At 34.6% G+C, this 25406-nt stretch overlaps 1 protein-coding gene across 1 annotated transcript in view; it reads right to left on the reverse strand.

Moving 5' to 3' along the window:
- Positions 1-25406, reverse strand: part of CTNNA3 (catenin alpha 3) — a 1844203-nt gene that overhangs the window by 139132 nt on the left and 1679665 nt on the right. Inside the window, exon 16 of the mRNA XM_061163003.1 lies at positions 13146-13327. Within this exon, the coding sequence (XP_061018986.1) occupies positions 13146-13327 (182 nt within the window). The remainder of the gene's footprint in view (positions 1-13145; positions 13328-25406) is intronic.

Raw genomic sequence — 25406 nt, forward strand, 5'->3', positions numbered from 1 at the left:
CTCCATATTCTACATCACTCAGCAAATAGAAGGCATAAGGCATTTACTTACTCATATTCCCTCCACTTATTAATACATCTCTTTCCTCTTTTAGAAAGAGATATTTCCTTCTCTTGCCCAGGATTCCTAGAAAAAGGATTCTTACATGCCTCTGTTAAATGATACATTTTCATTTTTTCTCTCTATACTTATACTAGCATTATATTTTTTAAAGTAAGCTTGCTACATTTACACATTAGAAATAATGATATACCTAGCATATTTTATAAAATGATTGTATTTTTATATCCACACCACATTTTCCTAACTTCTAGCTCTCCACATTAATTTAATCTAGTAATATGAAAATTTTATTTTAGTGATCCCTTAGAAGTTTTAAAAGGCACTATATGCATTCTTTATGTAGCAAAGCATACTATTAACACTTCTAAATTCTCCTTGAGTACAGAGAGAGACCATTTTAAACTTCATATCAAACACTTATATGTTCCCTGTATAATGTTGCTATTTCAAATAGTTTATTTTATTGTCTTTTTCTGCCAAAGCTTATTTGAATATACCAACATGTTTTCTGATTTCTTTGCTCACCATTGCTTCTTGCATCTTAATTCTTCTTTAATGGTAGCATTTTTTGGATATGTAACTTGAAATTCATCAGTTTAATAGGTCATAAACGACATCACTATCTCTTAAAGAGCTTTATTTGACCCAAGACTCCAAGGAAAATTATTTTCTCTGATGCTCCCTCAAGCTGGTGCATGGAAATATTCCTAGTTTCCTTTTTAGAGTCATAGCTCTAGGCTTTTGCAAGTATCTCATCTCTAGCTCCTCTGTCTGTCTCCTCTTAATGCCAAATGGTCATTAAAGATACAATCTGAGAGAACAAGATGGCAGAGGAGTAGGTGGAAGTGGAGTTTATCTCTCTCCATGAATACATCAGGAATACACCTTTAGACACAGAAGTGCATGCAGAACACCAGCTGAGAGCGGATAGGAGTACCTGATGAGAGGAAAAGAATATATAGACTCACGCAAAACTCGCTAGGATGAAGGAACTAGGGGTAAAAACAGAAGTGTTAGTAGAACTGGACCTTTCCTCAGCAGGTTGGGAAACTGAAGCAGGGGACTGATCCCCACATCGGGGCAACTGTCTGAGTCAGAGGAGAAACATTTAAAGCTGAGAGTGAAACAACTGACCTGTGGCAGCCTAAATGGAATGAGAATCAGACAATCCTTGCCGCAGCCATACATACCACAGCCCAGGATGCAAGTCTCCTGGAAAACAAAGCAGCTGGGAGCTGGAGTTTAGGGATTGCGGAACAATCCCAGGGCGAGGGCTGCTGTTGACTATGGAGAGATGGATGGAGGGGATGTGAGGGAGAAAACTGTGGTAAGAAACGCCTGTGGAGTAAAGCCAGGCAGCCATGGAAGTAAGGCGATACTGCTGAGTCACACATAGGGGGTGGAGCCATCACCATAGCCCCTCTTCCCCAACATGCCATTAGCAGCTGAAGAATAGAGAGGCTGGCCCATCAAATGCCTGATGCACTGAACTACCGAGTAGGACCCCACCCGGGGTGCCCCTCTAAGTGCCGGATGCACCAATCTACAGAGTAAGACTCCATCCAGGGGGGGCCCTCTATGTGCCTGACACACCAAACAACAGAGAAGGACCCCAGGCAAGGGAGCCCGCTAAGTGCCTGAACGGGTGGAGCTTTGGGGAAAGACTGGCCAAAGAGGCCTTCTACTCGCCAGTTACAAGAGGCTTGATAAACGCCTCTGACAGGGCTATAACTCCTGTGGCGGAGGCAGTGCATGTCCCCGCACACTTTTCGCCACCAGGGTCCCCACAAGCCAAGCAGCTGCACCACCTTCACGCTCAACTCTCACTGGGTCAGAACTGCCACAGGGAAAAAAACTCTTGGGTCTGCGCACACAGGGTCACTTCGGTAGTGTTTGACACTTTGCAACCCTGTAGGCTGTGGCCTGCCAGGCCTCTCTGTCAGGGAGGGGGGTTCTACAGGCAAGAATACTAGAGCGTATTGGCCAACACTGGTGGCCATACCCTTCTAGAGCACTATATTCCCTGCTACCCTAGCTGCCAACTCCCCTGAGTACCTGGTGCTGCCAGAACCCCTGCAACCCAAGCAGCTGCACCACCTCCACACCTGGCCCTCACAGGGGCAGACCCAAGTCCTCCAGGGCAGGCTCAGGGGCAAACCCCAGTGGATGACTCACATACAGAGGTGGAAACAAAACCACAATTGAAATCCAGGGGCAGGGTGGCTAAGGAAGAAGGCCCAAAACCTCCCCACCAGCTGTACAAGCTGCAGATTAAATCCACACAATCAACTAGGCAGACTCTGTCTATGGAATATATAAGAGGCCACTGAGAGCTCCCACAAAAGAAAACACACTAGTTCTGATATCTTTGGACATTGGAGGCAGGAACACACTGGAGTAGCACCAGATTAGAATCTGAGCTGCCCCCACAGCAGGTCCAGAAGTCAGCACAGTGTTGGGGGGCATCCTAGGGAGGTGAGGTGGACTGTGACTGCCAGCAAGGGAAAGGCTAGGACAACGGAAAACATTTACTGGTCTTATGTTTTGACTTGTTCTGTAGATTTTTTGGATTTTTTTCTTTTCCTCCCCTCTGTTGTAGTTGTCCTTTTATTGTCACTATGAAATCTAATTAAGCTTTTGAGCTTTTTTTCTTTTTCCTCAGTCACATTTTTTATTGCTGTTATAACCTCTACCTCTATGTTGGGCTTTTGCAGTTCTAAAGAGTTTTCCATTTTTTTTTTTTTTTCCTCTTTTTTAAATTTTAATTAAACATTTTTTAAACCTATTATTATTTTTTTCTACATTTATTCCTTTGTTTGCTTTTCCTACTGTTCTTTTCCCCTTGCAGTTAATCATTAACATATATAAATCTTAATCTATCTCTATTTAACTTTGCATTTACTATTCTTTCCTTCCTTTCCTCTCAACATATTTATTAGTTTTACTTTCATTGCTTGATTCCCCAATTGTTACCTTGCTTTAGTTTTGTTTTCCAGGTTTGTGCTTTTAGTTAGTTTTGTTCTGGTAGATATAATTTTTGGTTTCCTTTTTTCACCAGGTGGATCTATTTTACTTTACTTTTGTTGGACTGTTTTGAGTTTGCTTATGGGTGTATATTGTGTATATTCCATCACATTTTTTTTATTGTTGTCATAAACCTCTGCATATCCATTGGGCTTTTGCACCTCTGTGGAGTTTTCCTTTTTTGTTTTTTATTTTATTTTTTTATCCTTTTTTTTCTTTCTTCTTCAGTTTTTTCTCTCTTTTTATAATTTTAAATTTTAATTTTTTTAAACCTATTATATTTTTTCCACATTTATTCTTTTGTTTTCCTTTCTATTGCTATTTTCCCCTTGCAATTAATCTTTAATGTATATAAATAATCTTATCTACCTCTATTTAACTTTGCATATCTATTCTTTCTTTCTTTCCTTTCTTCTCAATGTATTTGTTAGTTTTGTTTTCATTCCTTTATTTTGCACTTGGCACCTTTCTTTAGTTTTGTTTTCCAGTTTGTGCTTTAGTTAGTTTTATTCTTAACTGCTAAATACAATTTTTGATTTTCTTTGTTTGCTGGGTCAATCTATTGTACTTTGTTTTTGTTGGACTGTTTTGACTTTGCTAATGTGTATACACATTATGTATATATACATATATATGTATGTATACATATACATATATATGTATATACACATATACACATGTATATGTGTATATTCTATTATTTTAATTATTATTTGCCTGATTTTGTAACTGCCATTTGTTTGGGCTTAATGTTTGGTTTCTCATTTTTGGATATTTGTTTTAATCTCTCTTAATGCCATAACAAACCACGTGTTGAACCTTCATTCTTCACCAGAGATCAAGCCCTGAGCCTTTGGAGTGGGAGCACTGACTCCAAGACCCTTGACTACAAAAGAAATAACCCTATGGAGTATGAAATAGTGAGAACTCACACAAAGGAAACCACTTGAATACAAGACCCAGCATCACCTAACCACCAGTAGCACCCTGTTCAGGACACCTCATCTAAACAACAAAGAAAACAAAAATACAAACTCAATCATCAGCAGAACAGCATTACCACTTCACTCAGCCTTGCCCATCAGAGGAAAAACAAACAAAAAAAGAAACAAAAACTCAGCACAAATTTCACCCTATACAAAGTTTACACAAACCACTGGACCAAACTTAGGAGGGCAGAAACCAAAAGGAAGAAAGAATTCAGCCTTGAAGCCTGGGAAAAGGAGACCTCAATACAATAAGTTTAAAAAAAAAAAAAAATAGAAATACAGAGAAATACTACACAAATGAAGGTACAAACTAGAAACACAGAAGTCCAAATAAATGAAGAGGTAATAGCTAAACTACCTGAAAAAGAATTCAGAATAATGATAATAAAGATGGTCAGAAACCTTGGAAACAAAATGAAGAAAATGCAAGAATGAATTAACAAAGACCTAGAAGAATTAAAGAATAAACATACAGAGACAAACAACACAATTACTGAAATTAAAAATATTCCAGAAGGAATCAATAGCAGAATATCTGAAGCAGAAGAATGAATCCATGAGCTGAAAGATAAAATGGTGGAAATAATTTCTGAAGAACAGAATAAAGTAAAAAGGATGAAAAGAACTGAGGATAATCTCAGAAGTCTCTGGGACAATATCAAACACACCAACATTTGAATTATAGGGGTCTCAGAAGAAGAAAAGAAAAAGAAAGGGTATGAGAAAATTTTTGAAGAGATTATAGTTGAAAATTTCCCCAACATGGACAAGGAAATAGTTAATCAAGTCCAAGAGGCACAAAGAGTCCCATACAGGATAAACCCAAGGAGAAACACGCCAAGACACATACTAATCAAACTAACAAAGACTAAACACAAAGAGAGAATATTGAAAGCAGCAAGGGAGAAGCAACAAGTAACATACAAGGGAAACCCCATATGCTTAACAGCTGATCTTTCAGCAGAAACTCTGCAGGCTGGAAGGAAATGGCAGAATATATTTAAAGTACTGAAAGGGAAAAACCTACATCCAAGATTACTGTACCTGGCAAGATCTCATTCAAAATAGATGGAGAAATAAAAAGCTTTTCAGACAAGCAAAAGTTAACAGGATTCAGTACCACCAAACCAGCTTTACAACGAATGTTAAAGGGACTTATATAGTCAAGAAATGCAACAGAAGAAAAAAGATCTACAAAGGCAACCCCAAACAAATAAGAAAATGGCAATAAGAACATATGTACAATTACTTTAAATGTATGGAGGCAAGAAAACACAGGAAGGAGTAGGACCAGATTAGAATATGAGCTACCCCACAGCAGGTCCAGAGATCAGCACAGTATTGGAGGGCACCCTAGGGAAGTGAGGTTGGCTGTGACTCCCAACCAGAGAAAGGACTCTCAGAGCAGTGACTTATGGACATGGGGAGAGGGGAGGAGAGGGTGAGATATATGGAAAGAATAACATGGAAACTCACATTGTAAGTAAGTAAGTGAAAATCCCTGTTGTGTCTGACTCTTTGCGACCACATGGACTATACAGTCCATGGAATTCTCCAGGCCAGAATACTGGAGAGGGTAGCCTTTCCCTTCTCCAGGGGACCTTCCCAACCCAGAGATCAAACCTAGGTCTCCCAAATTGCAAGTGGATTCTTTACCAGCTGAGTCACAAGGGAAGCCCCAAACTTACATGACCATATGCAAAACAGATAGCCAACAGGAATTTGCTGTGTGGCTCAGGAAACTCAAACAGGGGCTCTGCATCAACCTAGAGGGGTGGGATGGGGCGGGAGATGGGAGGGAGCTTCAAAAGGGAGGGGATACATGTATACCTATGGCTGATTCATGCTGAGGTTTGACAGAAAACAGCAAAATTTTGTAAAGCAATTATCCTTCAACAAAAAAATTAATTAAAAAAAATGAACTGAAAGCTAAAGATACAATATACAATGAAAATCACAGAACTTGATAATATATGTTGGTAAACTAATCATGTAGAGTTAAAACAAATAATTGTACTGCTGTGTTCTGAAAATTGTTGATATTAAAATTTTAAACAAAATTTTAAAAAGGTAAAATCTTTGTGTTCAACACATATGCACTATGTATAGGTTAAGGAATAAATAAAATGCATATGTTACTCCATTATTTTTTTGTTTGGGTAATGTTGATTCCTGCTTTCTTCTGAGTTCAACATGTGTTTATTTCTTTTAAACTAATTGATTTAAATGGTTAGATATCCTAATTCACTCAACAATTAGTATTATATACTATACACATATATGCATATGTATATACAATACATATATATATATGTTCACTGTGGTATATACAATTACATATATATTCTATTTAGACTATTATAAGTTCTGGGCATAAAACAATAAAGTCAAATTTCATACTTTCTGTTAGGGATATTGAGGCAGCACACATATAAACAAATGAACTAGGTAATCCAATAAGTGCTAATTATAAACTGGAAAGTAACAGAGTCTTGTGATATAGATAAACAGGTTACAAGAAGTCTTTACAACTGATGGCCAAGAACTTCTCTGATGGATATCCTAAGACTAGAAGAAACAGCCATGCAAACTCATGCAGGTTAACACTTATATCTGTTTTTTATTTATTTTCCTTTGTCTCCGTGTTTCTGTTCTACCCTCTTAGCTACATCTTTGACTATAGCTAGTCATCTTTTATAATTTCATTCTATCCCTAACCAAGTCCCCATTCCCTTCAATCTAGAATATACTCTGGTTATTTAGAAATCTCTAGATCATGTGCTGATCATCTGCCTTCTTTAATTTACTACTTTGATTATCTTTGTTTTATTATCTACTCTTCTCCCATCTACCATGTCATGAATTAAGAAGGCTTTTTTCTCTGTCACCACTTATTGAAGCCACTTAAACAAAAGTAACCATAAATTTAGAATTGCCAAAATTATACTATCTTTTCAATCTTTAATTAAGACTCCTTCATGCAAAATAATTCAGCATTCACTGAAGCTTAACTATGACTCAAGAATCCTTCTTTGCATATTACAAAATTTCTTATTATGCCTTGCTTGAGTGCTTTATCTTTATGGCAGTCTATTTCTTCTTCTCACTTCTTAAAAGCTTTTTTTAATCTCTTGACTTTGCCCTTGATTGTTTTTATTCTAATTTTAGATTCTGCCTGTATACATACTCTTTATACTAGAGAACTCTCATTGGCACACTTATCAAGATGATATAAAATAGTTCCTAGTTCAGGTTTCTTTCCATGATGTGTTGTTTCCCATATAAAATGTATGAACACTCTAACATGCAGCACACCAAAAAAAAAAGAAAAGAAGAAATGAATCAAAGACTGAGCAGAAAAGTTAAATAGAAATCTCTCCAATGAAGACATACAGATGGGCAAGCGACACATAAACAGATACTCAACATCAGTAATTAGACAAATGTAAATCAAAACTATGATGAGGTATCACTTCACACTTCTCAGAATGGCCTTTATCCAAAAATCTACAAACAATAAATGCCAGAGAGGGTGTGGAAAGAAAAGAACCTTTCTATACTGTTGGTGGGAATGTAAATTGGTACAACCACTACGGAGAATAGTATGTAGGTTCCTTAAAAAACTAAAACTAGAACTACCAAATGACCCAGCAACCCAACTCCGAGGCATATATCACAGAAAACCATAATTCAAAATGATGCATGCACCCTGATGTTCATTGCAGCACTATTTACAATAACCAGGACATGGAAACCACCTAAATGTCCATCGACAGAGGAATGGATAAAGATGTGGTACATAATACAATGGAGTATTACTCAGCCATGTAAAGGAATGAAATACTGCCATTTGCAAAGATATGGGTGGACCCAGAGGTCATCTTACTGAGTGAGTTAAGCCTGAAAGAGAAAAACAAATACCATATAATATCACTTATATGTGGAATCTATAAAAATGGTAGAGATGAACAATTTGCAAAGCAGAAATAGAATCACAGATGTAGAGAGGAAACTTATGGTTACAAAGGGAAGATGGGGGTAGGAATGAATTAGGAGACTGGGGTTGACATATACACACTACTATGTATAAAACATAACTAGTGAGAACCTACTATATAGCACAGAGAGCTCTACCCAGCACTCTGTGATGAACTAAATGGAAAGGAAATCTAAAAAAGAGGGGAATGTATGCATATGTATGACTGATTCACTTTGTTGTACCATAAATACTAACACAACATTGTAAAGCAAATATATTTCAATAAAAAGAAAAAAAATAAATGTGTGAATTCTTTATGCCTAAACTCTAATTTTTTCTAGAAATATGTTTATTTCACATGTATTTCCTATCTAGGATAATTATATAAGTACATAATAACATTTATTAATCTTCACTTTCAGAATAAAGCATTAGAATAAGCATGAGTGATTTAATTGTTTAGAAAAATGTAAATATTATATGAATTATCTTAATACAAGAAGTATAGTAGAAAGAAGTTGGGTTATAAGTGAAATGTAGGACAGAAGCAATAAGAGGCAGAAAAAGAGGATAAGAGTGGATATTTCTTCATCATACAGAGTGAGAAGTTGAGATAAAACTAATATACATGTAACAATATACATTTTATAGATAAGAAATGTTATTGAGGTCTATAAATATAAACAATAAAATCATAAAATAGGAAAACATGGAAGAAAAAGTAATATAAATGCCCTATATTCTCATTTGCAGGAAAAGCCAATAAATCATATCTCATAAAGTATATTGCTTAGAGACATAGAGATAATCACAAGGAATGATATCAGACAAAGTTAGAAGTATTTACCTGCCTCTCCTTTGTGGAGGTAAGGATTGTTTTTCATAATTTTTAAATTACTCAGTGGGTTTTAGCTTGCTATTTCCCTATTTTACACACCCAAACACACACACACACACACAAACACACATAGATATGTAGAATATAGTACATGCCAGTTGTAATATATTAGTGTTTTTATATATGAGGAAAACATATGTGTGTATGTGTTAATGTTGTCTGAATCAAATTTCCTAGGAATACTGTAGTATCTTTCAACCTGTAAATTTAAGTTTAGTATTATGTATGGAAAATGTTTTTGATTTACATTTTAAACACACATAGATATGTAGAATATAGTACATGCCAGTTGTAATATATTAGTGTTTTTATATATGAGGAAAACATATGTGTGTATGTGTTAATGTTGTCTGAATCAAATTTTCTAGGAATACTGTAGTATCTTTCAACCTGTAAATTTAAATTTAGTATTATGTATGGAAAATGTTTTTGATTTACATTTTAAATATTAGTTGTTGCATTATTTCTTAATTCTTCAAAGGAAGTCTTGCCATTTCAAGCTTTTCTTCCTGTTTTTTTCCTTTTTTCTTAAAAATCTTTATCTCATAGTCATTCTCTTGCTTAATCTCCTGCTTGTCTTCCCCTTATGGAATTTTTATTTGAACCTATTTTCCTTTGGGCGCTAAAATTTTTCAACTTTTAGACATTTTTATCCATTAATTTCCTCCCTAAGTCTTATTAACTCATTGCATTTCTCATTTCCCTTTTCTCTTTTAAAATTTATCTTAGATTTTGGTTTTATGAATCCAAGTTTTAAATACGCATCTCCAACTCTTTAGTTTTTGAATTTCACTTTAGCTTGCAGTACTGTGTTGCAGTTTTATTTGTGTTTTGTATTTGTTTTCTAGATGTGAGTTTTCTATCAACTAAATTGTTCTGATGCTGTTTTTTCAGCTTTATTAAAGCATAATTGACAAAAATGCATTTATAGTGTACAATGTGATGATTTGATATATCTATACACTGTGAAATGATTACAACAATCAACTTATTTAGCACATCCATTATGCTACATGATTAACTTTTTTTTTTCTTGCATAAGAACTCTTAAGATTTACTCTCAGCAAATTTCAGTATCAATATTTATGGTCAACATGCTATATATTAGATCTTCAGAAATCACTCATCTTATAACTGAAAGTTTGTAATCATCAACCAACATCTCTCCATTTCTCCTACTCCTCAAACCCCACCATTCCACTCTCTAATTTTTTTTAAGATTCTACATATAAATTTATAAATCATAATAGTATTTATCTTTCACTGTGTGACTTATTTTACTTAACATAATGCCCCCCAGAGTCATCCATGTGTCCCAAATGGCAGGGTTAGGGTTTCCTTTACTATAACTGAAAGAATCCATACATATCATTTATTTAAATGTACAATATATACAAATTTATTTTTTTATTTTTTTTTCATTTATTTTTATTAGTTGGAGGCTAATTACTTAACAACATTGCAGTGGGTTTTGTCATACATTGACATGAATCAGCCATGGAGTTACATGTATTCCCCATCCCAATCCCCCCTTCCACCTCCCTCTCCACCCGATGTTGTCTCTATCTATTCATTCATTGATGGACACTACGATTGTTTCCATATCTTGACTACTGTGAATAATGAATGCTACAGTGAACATGGGAACAACAGTATCTTCTGAAAGTAATTATTTCATTTCCTTTGCATATGTACCCAGAAGTATGCTCATTTTCTATGTCTCATTACGTAGCTTTGCATGTCATTGATCTGAATCTTCTCCATTTTAGGCAGGACTCCTAGACAACAGCACTATCTTTATTTTTTTTTTCAGTGGGTTTTGTCATACATTGATATGAATCAGCCATGGATTTACATGTATTCCCCATCCTGATCCCCGCTCCCACCTCCCTCTCCACCTGATTCCTCTGGGTCTTCCCAGTGCACCAGGCCAGAGCACTTGTCTCATGCATCCCACCTGGGCTGGTGATCTGTTTCACCATAGATAGTATACATGCTGTTCTTTTGAAATATCCCACCCTCACATTCTCCCACAGAGTTCAAAAGACTGTTCTGTATTTCTGTGTCTCTTTTTCTGTTTTGCATATAGGGTTATCGTTACCACCTTTCTTTAAATCTTTACTGTGAAGTATATACTATCCTAGGCATTCCCTAGGCTCAGAAGGTAAAGAATCCACCTGCAGTGCAGTAGACTTGGGTTCAATCCCAGGGTTGTGAAGATCCCCTAGAAGAGCACATGGAAACCCACTCCAGTATTCTAGTTTAGAGAATAGCCATGGACAGAGGTGCCTGGCAGGCTATAGTCCATGAGGTTGCAGAGAGTCGGACACAACTGAGTGACTAATCACACATACTTTCCTTAGTGGGTAGTATTAAGGTGGTGGTGTTTGGAAGGGGAAAGGTTGACATATACTGTGATTCTCTTTCATTTTTCTAGGTTATTTCCTGTTTATGTACATATATACCTATATGTGTATATATATTTGTCCATTCTTCTACTAGGACACTTAAAATTTTTTAATATCTGTAATAATTCATCATATATAAATGACATCAAAATTCTGTTATTTTCTGTTACAGATGTTTAATCAATTCTTCATTTATATTTCAGTATGGTTTAGGACATTCTATAGATACTTAGAACCTTTAATGTTATTCAATTTCATAATCCATTTTTATGAGGTCTTTGTGCATAATGCTTAGAAAACTTTTCTCAGGCTTAACTTGAGTGAATATTCATGAATATTTTCCATTTATTATTATTTTTAAATTACATTTATGTCATTACTCCATCTAAAAGTTATTTTTATGTTTAATGTATGCAATATAAATGAATAGTTTTATAAGTATACTAGGTCTGCTTCAGAATATTTTGTTCTGTGGCTTTTATAATTACATCAAGACTAAATTATTTTAATTGTTCTAGTTCTGTTCATTTAGTAACTGGTAAGGCAAGCACTCTATACATTACAGTTCTTTGGCTAGTTCTATAAAATAATATTTTGAAGTTACAGTCACCCTGCTTATTTAACTTATATGCAGAGTACATTATGCAAAAAGCCAGGCTAGATGAATCACAAGCTGGAATCAAGATTGCTGGGAGAAATATCAACAACCTCAGATACGCATATGACACCACTCCAATGACAGAAAGTAAAGAGGAACTAAAGACCCTTTTGATGAGGGTGAAAGAAGGAAGTGAAAAAGCTGGCTTTAACTCAACATTCAAAAAACTAAGGTCATGGCACCCAGTCCCATCACTTCATGGCCAAGAGATGGGGAAAAAGTAGAAGCATTGATAGATTTTATTTTCTTCGGCTCCAAAATCACTGCAGATGGTTACTGCAGCCATGAAATAAAAAGATGCTTGCTCCTTGGAAGAAAAGCTATGATAAATCTAGACAGAATATTAAAAAGAAGAGACATCACGTTGCCAACAAATGTCCATACAATGAAAACTATGGTTTTTCCAGTAGCTTTTGAAGCTGAAGCTCCAAAACTTTGGCCACCTGATGCAAAGAGCTGACACACTGGAAAATACCCTGATGCTGGGAAAGATTGAATACAGGAGGAGAAGGGGGCAACAGAAGATGAGATGGTTAGATTACATCACTGACTCAATAGATATGAGTTTGAACAAACTTTGGGAGATGGTAAGGGACAGGCTAGCCTGACATGCTGCAGTCCATGCGGTTGCAAAAAGTCAGACATGACTTAGCGACTGAACAACAGTAACAATAAAAAAAAGTTCATTATTTCTAGAATATACACACAATGAACAATTCCTTCATGCACATCATTAAGTCTTTGTAATTTCAAATATATCTGGTTGATATCTTCATATGTAGCTACGAAAATCAATTATTCAGAGAGCTCCAATAGAGATCATAACTTGATTTACCATTTTTTTGTAAAAAAAAAAAGAAAGCTAGTATAATACACAAAGAAGGTTCTTGAGAGTAAAGACATAAAGTGTCTTCTAAAATTGTTCCTCAGGTGTTTATGAGAAACTCTGCCTCATTTATTTATCAAAACCTCTAGAAACTACCTATAACTTTCTAATTCTTCATCATTTACTTTTCCCATACCACGTAATTTTTAGCACCTGACACTAGGAGAAACTCAAAGTTTCACTAATTTGACAAATGTTTCTAATATGATAAATATTACACACCAATTCCCACATAATTACCTTGTGAAGTCTGTCATCTCCATCATGATCATACACATCTTCTTGGCCAGAACAATGATATCATTGCTCGTATCATCCCATATCTCAATTTCAGCATCCAGCTTGCTCTTCACTTTCTTGAAGTCAGCAACTTGCTCAGCAATCTTTTCCTTTTCTGCCTCAGGCAATTGAGTCATCTTAGCCTAAAACAGGTGATAATTAGATTTATAATCACTCCATTATGTCAAATACATTTTACAAAGAAGTGATTACTATCAGATGTTTATAAAACTTGTTCCTTTAAGAACAGAGACATAATGCTTTTTTGTTTTAAATTTATTTGTAATAGAAGGATAATTGTTTTACAACACTGTGTCGGCTTTTGCCATACATCAGCATGAGTCAGCCATAGAGTCATATAACAAAACTATCCAGGTTTAACTGTTTGTGTAAAAATCTATTGAATCATAATTGCTTGCAACAATGCTAGAATGTAAAATTACAGTATTAGTTAGAGCTACAGCATTAAATTTATTAATATCAAGGTATAATTTAATATATGACATATTTAAATCTATTCCTTAATATAAATGTAGGACTTCCCAAATTTTGAATGTATTACAAATTTATTCAAACATAATTTAATGCCTCATATGTTATACAAGTATATACCTCTTTAAATTATACTAATAGTATGCCTCAAAATGTAGAAATATAAAAAAAATCTTGAAATGAGACAATGTATATCTATGTATATATTTACATTAATAGATGGGATTAATTACAAACACTGAATACACATTGGCAAACAGCACAGTATACATTTATAAATCATATGTATATAGAGAAGCACATTTATAAAATTCTAAGGACTAATGTGTATATGGTACATATAAACATATTCAGGTGTGTATGTGTACACAAACTATCTGAGGGAAGAATAAAAATGTTATAGGCAAGGTTTGCTAAGGCAGCCCTTCCTAATTAGCATCCCGAGATTTGAGGTGTAAATTCTTATTCACAGTGAACTTAATGCATTGGCATAGTACTATTCTTTGTATACACCATATTTTGAACAGCATGCAGACTTGTCTCTTGCGTTTGAAATTTGAAATGTGGGGTCATAGTAAACCATCCACACTATTGGGATGTGTGCTTAGTCACCCAGTTGTGTCTGACTCTTTGTGACTCTATGCACTGTAGTCTGCTAGGCTCCTCTGTCCATTGGGATTCTCCAGGCAAGAATACTGGAGCGGGTTGCCATGCCCTCCTCCAGGGGATCTCCCCAATCCAGTGATCAAACCCAGGTCTCCCGCATTGCAGGCAAAATCTTCACCATCTGAGCCTCCAGGGAAGCACCCACCATACAACTATACCACCTTATAAACAATTATAGCATCTGAAACCTATGACTTTTTATCAAATAAAGAAGAACTCTGGAATGAAAGTGATTTGACAATATTAATCAAGGTCATAAAATTTCATGAGATGGTCTACTCAATCATCTTGTCAAAAAAGAAATTCATACATGATCAAAAAGTAGAACAAGCACATAGGTTTGAAACAGAACATTTATAAATGATAAATCCTATATAAGTGAAATTTTATTGATTATTCACAGGAAATATATGAGAGCTACAATTCCTATGCATTTCCAGATGTTCATTTCTACTTTACCTATCAATGGCAAAATTGGAAGATATAATCTAGAAAGCTTTGCAAAAGTATGATTACTAGATTCAGAATACTGAAAACACATTTTATTGAGGCAATAGTGTACAAGAACAATGAAAATAAAATATATTAATGGAAAATTATAAGAATGATCAATGGAAAATATAACAAAAAATAAAAATCATAGAACCAATGTCAATTATGTCATTTATTACCAATCAGAGGCCTAATTCAGGGTCTAAAATAACTTGGTATTTTAAAATTTTCAGGATTAATCATCCATACTTCAGTTAGCACAAGGCTTGATACATATTGAGTGTACAGTAAATGATAGTTCCTTCCTTATTTGTTTTACTTTTTAACCATACCACACAGCATGTGGGATCTTAGTTTGCTGACCAGGGATTGAACCCACTACTGCTGTGGAAGCTCAGAGATGTCACCAGTGTATGGCCAGGGAATTTCAATAGTTATTTCTTATTCAATGAAAATATAATCACATATCTAGCACCTAAATTTTCTTTGTTTTCCTTATTTATTTCAAGAACTAAATTAAGCTATGGGACTAAACTTTTGATTGGTGAGTGTATAGATGACTCTTCCTTAGGAGGTGAAAATAGATTATAGTTTCTTTTCTCAAGAAACATGGCCTATGTGATACCTTAGAAGAAGAGCAACTTCTACTGCTGCTGGAATGTGGCAAAGTATGTAAATAAACATAGCTACCTTTTAAATCAATGGTATACAAGCCATTAATAAAGCTGTAAGGTACTAACCCACTAAACTAACTGAAAAATAGAAATGAATTTTTCTTTCTTCACTACTAGTCATTATCATTCTCCCCATTTTCATAAAAAGATAATTAAATTTTCAAGTAATAAAGCCATAGATCAATTTATTTGGGACTTCTTTTTATAGTCTTTATCTCAGAGATAATAAATGCATGACTCTGGATCTAAGAATTAATGTTGAAGTGTATTCTGGCATATGGTGGAAACATTTTCACTGTCTTCATGATAAAATTCAAACTATTCTAGAGGTGATCTGATTAAGTGTATTCCAAGTTCTGTCCTGGAATGTCACTAATTTCCAATGTGATCTTGAGGAAGTCACTTAACTCTCCTGTCTACATTTCCCCAGACACAAAACGACAATAATTGCAACTGCTATCCACCTGTCACGCAGGAAACAGAGTCAATTATTCGATAGCATTGAGACTGACCCTGTCCTGGACAAGAATTTCATGGATTGCACTCAATTTCCTTAATAACATCTCAACTCACATGGTGAATTACAATTGGCAGATATTTACTCCTGACAAGATAAAGGCCAAAAGTCAGGCAATAGTTTATAAAATTAAAAGTTCTGGAGAATTCTTACCTTTTTTATTACATGAGGAAAAACAAGAACAAAAAAGCATTAAATTACTGAGTGACACCTTTATTGAAGATTTTAGTGCTTCTGTGAATGACTTATTATATGCCATCAATCAATTTCAATTATTATGAAAATATCAAAATAGAACTTCAGAGAATATTTGATACTTAGGAATTCTGGGTGAAAGTTCCTTATCGGATTATATTTTTGCAGGATAAACAAAGAACTGAGGTATGAAGTTCAAGATAAGCAAGTAAGTGGAATCTCTGACATTATTGCTGGCTGGCTAAGTGGTTCTACTCCTGTTCAAATATATAGAATACAACTCTGATATAAAGAGTTATTAAAGGCTTTTTGAATCCCTGCCATCCAAATGATATTACATTGTATGTTAACTGATTAAAACATGTATTCCAAAAGACAGTGAAAATAACATTTATATATGCTAAATACTCTTCTAGGCAAGTTAACATATATTTAAAATTTAATCATCATAGCAGCCCTATGAGGTGAGAACATTCACAGTCTAATATTATGGATTATGAAACTGAGTCTCTAAAAGTTTATGTGATTTACTCAACATTGTAGTGTTAGTAAACGGTAGAACCAGGATGAAAACCCAGAAACTCTAGCTCTAGAGTTTTCATTCTATCACCGTGCCTGCAAATGAGAGGAATACCACCCACCAAATACCAAAATATCTACCTTCTCCTCAATGGTATTTCTCTATCACCTTCTATTTTTGAAATGCTTATTCTCCATAATATGTCTCATATATTTTAAAATCAATTGTTTTCTTATTTGTAAACTAGAAAAAGTGATATTGACTGAACAGATTGTTTTAGAGATCAAATGAATATGAGTACAGTTTTTAAAGTTCTAAGTGCTATCAAAGGCTAATGTTTACTCATACAAAGAGATTCAGTTCTTCACTCGACACAGTTAGTGATCCTCAGAATTCTTAAGGTTATTCTCCTCTCTTCAACAAAAGCTCCCATTAGCCTATAAGGCATTTTCAAGTAATACATATATCATTTATAATTTTAGCTATAAAACAGAGGTTACCAAAATTTTTCGAAAAACCAAGATAGTACATCTTTACTAGTATATATTTTGCAATAAGTCTATTACTTTATTTAACTCTGCTGCTACTGTAATGCAAAAGCAGTAGTAGACCCTATGCAAACAAATGTGCATGACCATGTTCCAATACAACTTTATATGGACATTTCAATTTGAGTTGCATAAAATTTTCACATGCCAAAAATATTATTCTGATTACTGCTATCCTGATTTTCTTTAACCATTTAAAGATGTAAAACAAACAAACAAAACATTTCTATCTCATGAGCCAAACAAAAACAGTCAATGGGCCAGATTTGACATGCTGACTAGTTTGGCAACACTTGCCAAATCCTTCATCTTTATTTTCAAGTTTGTCAGCAGTCCTACCTGCCTCCCAGGCCTCTAACCTTACTTTCTTTGTTTATTTAAAGCTCTCTCCTTTTATCTATCCCATTCTGTCAGGCACAGTGTTTGTCCATTTTATCACCAGTACTTTTATCACATGCACCTCTTTCTTTGTATTTCTATTACTATTATACAAGCTCAGATCTTAATTTTCTCTTTCATTTGCAATCCTTCTGTCTTGCTACCACTTGATTCAATCTGACTTTGATAAGATTGTGCAATTCTTCAGCCCAAAACATACCTTTTCATATCTTCTTATTGAATAAAGGATATAAATTCCTCAAATATCATCATTAAATTTAAAGTAGAAAATTCACAGAGAAAATTTCCCAAACCATAAATGTACAATTGAACAAGTTTTATAAATTGAGTGAATCCATGTACTAAGCACCCAAATTTAAGAAACACAAAAATTAGCAGCATCCCAAAGGCCTCCATGTGTCTTATGGCCACTATCTCTCAAGAACAATCACATCATCACCTGTATTTCTAAAGCGATAGATTTTCCTGTTTCTGAACCTTATAAAAATGGAATAATAACAATACTCTTGTACCTGGCTTCTTATGTCCAGCTTTTACATATTTGAAATACATCTATAATTGATGCATGTAGTTATAGCCGGTTTATTCTCATTGCTATATACAAACAGTATTCCACTTTGTGAAACATAAAACCATTTACTTATCTGTAATTCTATTAACAACCTTTTGGGAAACATTCTATTTTTGATTGTTGTGAATAGTGAATATTCTTATATTTTTCTTCTTGTGCACATATGGATGCATTCTTGAGACTATATCTAGGAGTGAAATTACTATGACACAGGCATCACTATGACCTTTGTCTCAGGCATCACTATGACCTTTGTCTCTATGGGCTTTTCAATATTATTTATCCTTCCTTTCAGACACTTTACACTCAAGCTAAATCAAGCTATTTGTTGTTGCAGGTAAATATCTTAAGGTATTGCCCACTAATTATTTGGCTCATCTTCATTCCTCATCTCATCTCATCTTTGTTGGCCCAAACTTAATTATATTCCAAGCCAGATTCATTGAGTATATCTTTCTTCTCCAGCTATATGTAATTATTCCTTTTAAAATTTCAGGACATGTTATGAAATCTCTCAAGATGTTTATATTGTTCTCTGTTGTAGCCTAGTTGTTTGTGAATGTGAATATCTTATCTTACTAGATGAAAGGTCTTTAAAAGCAGAATCATCTTTCAGAATAATGGTGAATCTACTTGTTGCTGTTGTTGTTGCTTAGGTCTTCTGCTCCTAGACTATCTGTTGTTGTTGTTTAGTGACTAAGTCCTGTCTGACTCTTTTGCAACCCTTGGTGGACTGTAACCCACCAGGCTCCTCTGTCCATGGGATTTTCCAGGCAAGGATACTGGAGTGGGTCACCATTTCCTTCTTCAGCTTCTAGACTGAAAGTTTCCTCAAAGTAGGGACACATATATGATAAATGTTTATTTCAAGCTGTTAGTAGAAACTGTCAACACATAAAGAAAAACAGGACTGTAGTATCAAAAATTTTATAGCACTGATCTTGTATTTCTTTGGTCACTTACATTTACACATTTCCTAAGCTCCTACCTCTAAAAGGGAGAAATTAATTTCTCTTATTTTTTCTGTTCACTTATTTTTTCACCTTCTTTTTTTTTAAATTTAATTTTGTCTTATATTTCAGTATAATTGATTTACAATATTGTGTTAGTTTCAGGTGTACAGGAAAGCAATTCAGTTATACATATACTCATTCATTTTCAGATTTTCATTTCCCATGTAGGTTATTACAGAATATTGAGTAGAGTTCCCTGTGCTATAGGGTAGGTCCTTGATCATCTATTTTATATATCGCAGTGTGTACATGTTAATCTCAAACTCCTAATACTCTACTTTCAAACAGAATTTTATTATTCCTCGATCAGTCAGTTCAGTTCAGTCACTCAGTCATGTTCGACTCTTTGCAACCCCACGGACTGCAGCACACCAGGCTTCCCTGTCCATCACCAACTCCTGGAGACTACTCAAACTCATGCCCATTGCATCAGAGATGCCATCCAACCATCTCATCCTCTCCTGCCCTCAATCTTTCCCAGATCAGGGTCTTTTGAAATGAGTCAATTCTTTGCATCAGGTGGTCAAATTATTGGAGTTTCAGCTTCAGCATCAGTCCTTCCAATGAATATTCAGGACTGATTTCCTTTAGGATGGACTGGTTGGATCTCCCTGCAGTCCAAGGAACTCTCAAGAGTCTTCTCTAAGATCACAGTTCAAAAGCATCAATTCTTCTGCACTCAGCTTTCTTTATAGTCCAACTCTCACATCCATACATGACTACTGGAAAAACCATAGCTTTGACTAGATGGACCTTTGTTGGCAAAGTAATTTCTCTGCTTTTTAATATGCTATCTAGGTTGTTCATAGCTTTTCTCCCAAGGAGCAAGCATCTTTTAATTTCATGGCTATAGTCACCATCTGCGGTGATTTTGGAACCCAAGAAAATAAAGTCTCTCATTGTTTCCATTGTTTCCCCATCTATTTGCCATGAAGGGATGAGACGGGATGCCATGATCTTAGTTTTCTGAATGTTGAGCTTTAAGCCAACTTTTTCACTCTCTTCTTTCACTTTTATCAAGAGGCTCTTTAGTTTTTCACTTTCAGCCATAAGAGTGCTGTTATTTGCATATCTGAGGTTACTGATATTTCTCCTGGTAATCTTGATTCCAGCTTGTGCTTCATCCAGCCCAGCATTTTGCATGATGTACTCTGCATATAAGTTAAATAAGCAGGGTGGCAATATACAGCCTTGACATACTCCTTTCCTGATTTGGAACCAGTCTGTTGTTCCATGTCCAGTTCTAACTGCTGCTTCATGACCTGCATACAGAATTCTCAGGAGGCAGGTCAGGTGATCTGCTATTCCCATCTCTTGAAGAATTTTCTGCAGTTTGTTGTGATCCACACAAAGGCTTTGGCATAGTCAATACAGCAAAAGTAGATGTTTTTCTGGAACTCTCTTACTTTTTTGATGATCCAGCAGATGTTTGCAATTTGATATCTGGTTCCTCTACTTTTCTAAATCCAGCTTGAACATCTGGAAGTTATTTCTCTAACACTACACTAATAGCACAATTGATCTTATCTTTTTATATGCTTTTAAATTTCACTAAGCTCATCACTACTACCTAAAATAGTGATATGCTTATATTAGCTTTTTTTTTTACTTAAGCACATCAAATGATTTTCATTATCGTTTTAAAAAAGATAGGAAAAAATTGATAATAGAAAAAAGACAAAAAAAAAAAAAATGTTGTTATAAGAGGTTCATTCAACTTCCAGCTCTGTCAAGTACTAGCTTTGTAGACAGTAACTTAACTACCAGCAGTTTCATCACATGTTAAATGATAATAATCTTATTAGGGGTTTTCTGACCATTAGGGTTATGTCTGTAAACAACGGTACCTAGAATATACTAGAGTCTTAGTCAATGGAGCTTAAAATTAATGTATATAACTACAACAGCATGGCCTCCAAGACTTTCTAAAATATGATGGAAGTGAAAGTCTCTCAGTCATGTCCAACCTTTGTGACCCCATGGACTAGAGCTTGCCAGGCTGTGTCCATGAAATTTTCCAGGACAGAACACTGGAGTGGGTAGCCTTTGCTTTCTTCAGGGGATCTTCCCAACCCAGGGATTAAACCTAGGTTTCCCACAATGCAGGCAGTTTCTTTACCATTTGAGCCACCAAGGAAGCTGATTATGGAAAAGGGCACTTAAAAATATTCACATAGCTATCTCATAGAGTTGAGGAAGCGATCAAGTAGTATACTGAGTAAATACATTCCATAAGCAAAAAAAAAATGTATAGTAGAGAAGCTCACCATAATTCTCTTATTTTCAGAAGTTCTAGAATCTAAATTGCTTATTTTGTAGATAAAGAAACTGAGTTCTAGGAAAAAAGTGTCTTGAAAAATGTTATCCAGCTCGTTAGTGGCAGATTTGTTACATAAATCTACCTGTTGCCATTATTAATATTTCTTTCTTTCCATAAAATCATTTTGCTTTATTTAACTATAAATTTTATGTGAAAATTGAATTCTTAAGCAAATCATGTGATTCTGCTTCCTTCCCTATCCATAAACCTGGAAAGAATACAGAAACAGTATTTTATTAAAATAAGTAATCCACAATTACTATCTTTTATAAACATTAGGAAATTCCTACTTGATTAATATTATTCATGTGGGTGGGTAACTAGAACAACATTCAAAATAAAATGTTTTTAAACATTAAAAATATATGCCTGATGTATGCGTATTAGATAAATATTTCTGAAAGAAGAATTCTTATTCTTATCTCCAGAGTCTATTGAATTTATAGTAGCATTTATAATTTTTAATAAGCCCAGAGGTATTTGGGAATGAAGATGTTTTTAATATATTAAAAGTATAAGCAGTAGAATATTTCTAAACTGGAGTTTAGGAAATCTAAAGTACTGCCAGCAGAAATTCAAGTTAATTAAAATTTGGAGAAAAAATTCATAAAAAAGTGTTTTGGGATTGATTTTTTAAATTCCAATTTTAAATTGGAATTTCAAACATATTCTTGAGAATTCATTAAGGAAAGTTTTCCATAATATTTTAAAATGATATTTATGGATTGAAATTGGACTCCACTTTAAGGAATAATATGCATTTCTATATTTTTATACATAGTCTTTTACATCAAATTTATAAATATATTAGCTTTAGAAAGTTCTCCATTTCCTCATCTGTCAAAAATAAATGAGTACTCTTAAAATCTTGTGGGGTATACACACAGATTCCTACTAAAGAAGACCTATCTCATTTTATTATAAAGCATTAAAGTCTTCAGGGGCTGGGTTGAAAGAGTTAAGTATTAAATCATCAGGCTTACTTGATTGATTGCCTACCTTCTAATGGTAATTATAATAATGGAAATTAACATTTGTTCATACTTCCCACATGCCAGTCACTTTGCTAAGCACTTTTAGAAAATTACACCATTTGAATAATAATATTCTAAGGTTCATATTGTTAATATCTACCTTTTACAATCATGGAAATGAGGCCTTGTAGGGGACATACGTATATTACCTATAAATGAAGAAACATTTCCTATGTGTCTTTGTTGTTTTTTCCTTTTATGCTATCAGTTCAGTCACTCAGTCATGTCCAATTCTAAGCAACCCCATGGACTGCAGGCTTCGCTGTCCATCACCAACTCTCAGAGCCTACTCAAACTCATATCGAGTAGGTGATGCCATCCAACCATCTCATCTTCTGTCATTCCCTTCTTATCACGCCTTCAATCTTTCCCAGGATCAAGGTCTTTTCCAAAGAGTCAATTCTTCACATCAGGTGGCCATACCTCTTTTTTTATGGCTTCATTTGCAGTATAGATTTTAGCACTAGGGGTTAAATGTTTGCCTTGAGCAAAATAGTCATATACTGCTTTCAAACCAACTTATGTCTTGATTTTAGGATAAAATAAATCTGTAAAAGGCATTTGGAAAACAAATAGAGAAATTTGAGTACAGATTATTAGGAAGTATTAAAAGTGATTATTAATATTCCTGTGAATGATAACAATATTGTGGTTATATAAGAGAATACAGATTATCTTAGGAGATACTCGCTGAAATATTTAGGCATAAAATGTTATGATGTTGCAAACTTCTTTGAAATGGTTTAGAAATACAAAGCAATTATGACTCTGGAAGTATGTTAAAAGTACTGTATGTAGATCATGGAAATACATGTGTACATTACAGAAGGGTTAAATTTTTCTGTACATTTAATGGAAAAATAAAATCAGTAAAAAAATGAAATTTAAATAAAACAAAATTAAATTAAAACTTTAAAACAATTATTTAAAAAAATTTAAAAGCTTGGAAAATAGATATTTGCTATTTTCTTATTTTGTCAAGGCATCAGGGATTTTTATAGGCCACATAGTTTATTCTCTTATCCTAAAATACAATTTCATCTGTCATATCACTGATCAAAGATGCTTCAACCTATCCTTGGACACACCTGAAGCCTCAATTCTGAGTTCTTTGATACTAAGAGACAAGTTTTACCAGTAAAAAGTGAAAGAAAGTGAAAGTCACTTAGTCATGGCTGATTCTTTGAGACCCCACAGACTATACAGTCCATGGAATTCTCCAGGCCAGAATACTGGAGTGGGTAGCCTATCCCTTCTCCAGTGGATCTTCCAACCCAGGAATCCAATGCAGGTCTCCACTGCAGGTGGACTCTTTACCAACTGAGCTATCAGGGAAGCCTCTACCAATAAAAGCAAATATTAAATGAGATTTATGACCTACAAAAGTAATCCTCATATAGTTAAATATGACTGAAGACTCATAGAAAACAAGTTCATTCAGGATCCTGGTGTGTATCATATGATTGAAATTTAAGTAAATGTGACTATGGTTTTTCCAGTAGTCATGTATGGATGTGAGGGTTGGACCATAAAGAAGGTTGAACACCAAAGAATTGATGCTTTTGAACTGTGGTGTTGGAGAAGACTCTTGAGAGTCCCTTGGACTGCAAGGAGATCAAATCAGACAATCCTAAAGGAAATAAATCATGAATATTCATTGGAGGGACTGATGCTGAGGCTGAAGCTCTAATACTTTGGCCACCTGATATGAAGAGCTGACTCATTGGAAATAAGACCCTGATGCTGGGGAAGACTGAAGGCAGGAGGAGAAGGGGATGACAGAGGATGAGATGGTTGGATGGCATCACCGACACGATGGACATGAGTTTGAGCAAGCTCCAGGAGATGGTAAAGGACAGTGAAGCCTGGCGTGCTGCTGTCCATGGGGTTGCAAACAGTCAGACATGACTGAGGGGCTGAACAACAAAAATGAATATTCTTATCTATATGGTCCTCTCTATATTTTTTTAATATAAACATTATAGGGATTTAGAATAATTAATATTTTACTGCATCATTTTTTTCTTTAAATCTTCATTCTAGGTTTCTGTAATACTTTTTGTCTCAGGTCTTGTCAAGGCTGAAAAAGTAGAAATTCTCAGGCTTTGAAGCTACACTGCTACACATAAATAAGGGACAATTCAATAAGTAAATATTATAAAGGCTGTGAGAAATCCAATCAAGTCTTAAAAAGCCCATTAATTTTATTCACAAGACTGCCTTTAGGATGTGACTCAGACCTTAGCAAATTATACTTTGCACACAATTTAAGGAAGCTTAGTTACCTGAATTCCATGCCCCAGTTTACAGTAAATTGGAAGTAGACAGGAAGAGTGCTAGTCTGATCCCAGGAAAGGAAAATAAAATCTATCAAGGTGACAGAAAGCTCAGATAACTCGGGGTCTTTCAGTTTATGAATAAACTTTCCTATGCAAATCAGGACACCACCATCCTATCAGTGTATTATAGCACAGTACAATTATGTTTGGTCATAATAATGACAATGAGTCATCTATAGCATCATCACCTAGCATTTACTGCATAGGAGTTATATGGCACCATTCCTGCTCTCAAAAAATTTAAAATCCCTCTGCTCAGAAAATATCAAATTATATTTGGAACATTTTGGTTGGTAAGTTAAATCACATGGAATACAAATTGAAGACCAATTCCAGTAGGTTTTTTTTTAAGTTTAAAAATGTATATCTTTATCCAAAATAACTTGTTCTAGAACCATTCCAGAAAAGCAAGTGTTTTACTAAATATGGTTTTCAAATATCT

Source organism: Dama dama, chromosome 15 (genome assembly GCF_033118175.1).
Source record: "Dama dama isolate Ldn47 chromosome 15, ASM3311817v1, whole genome shotgun sequence".
Classification (NCBI taxonomy): Eukaryota; Metazoa; Chordata; class Mammalia; order Artiodactyla; family Cervidae; genus Dama; species Dama dama.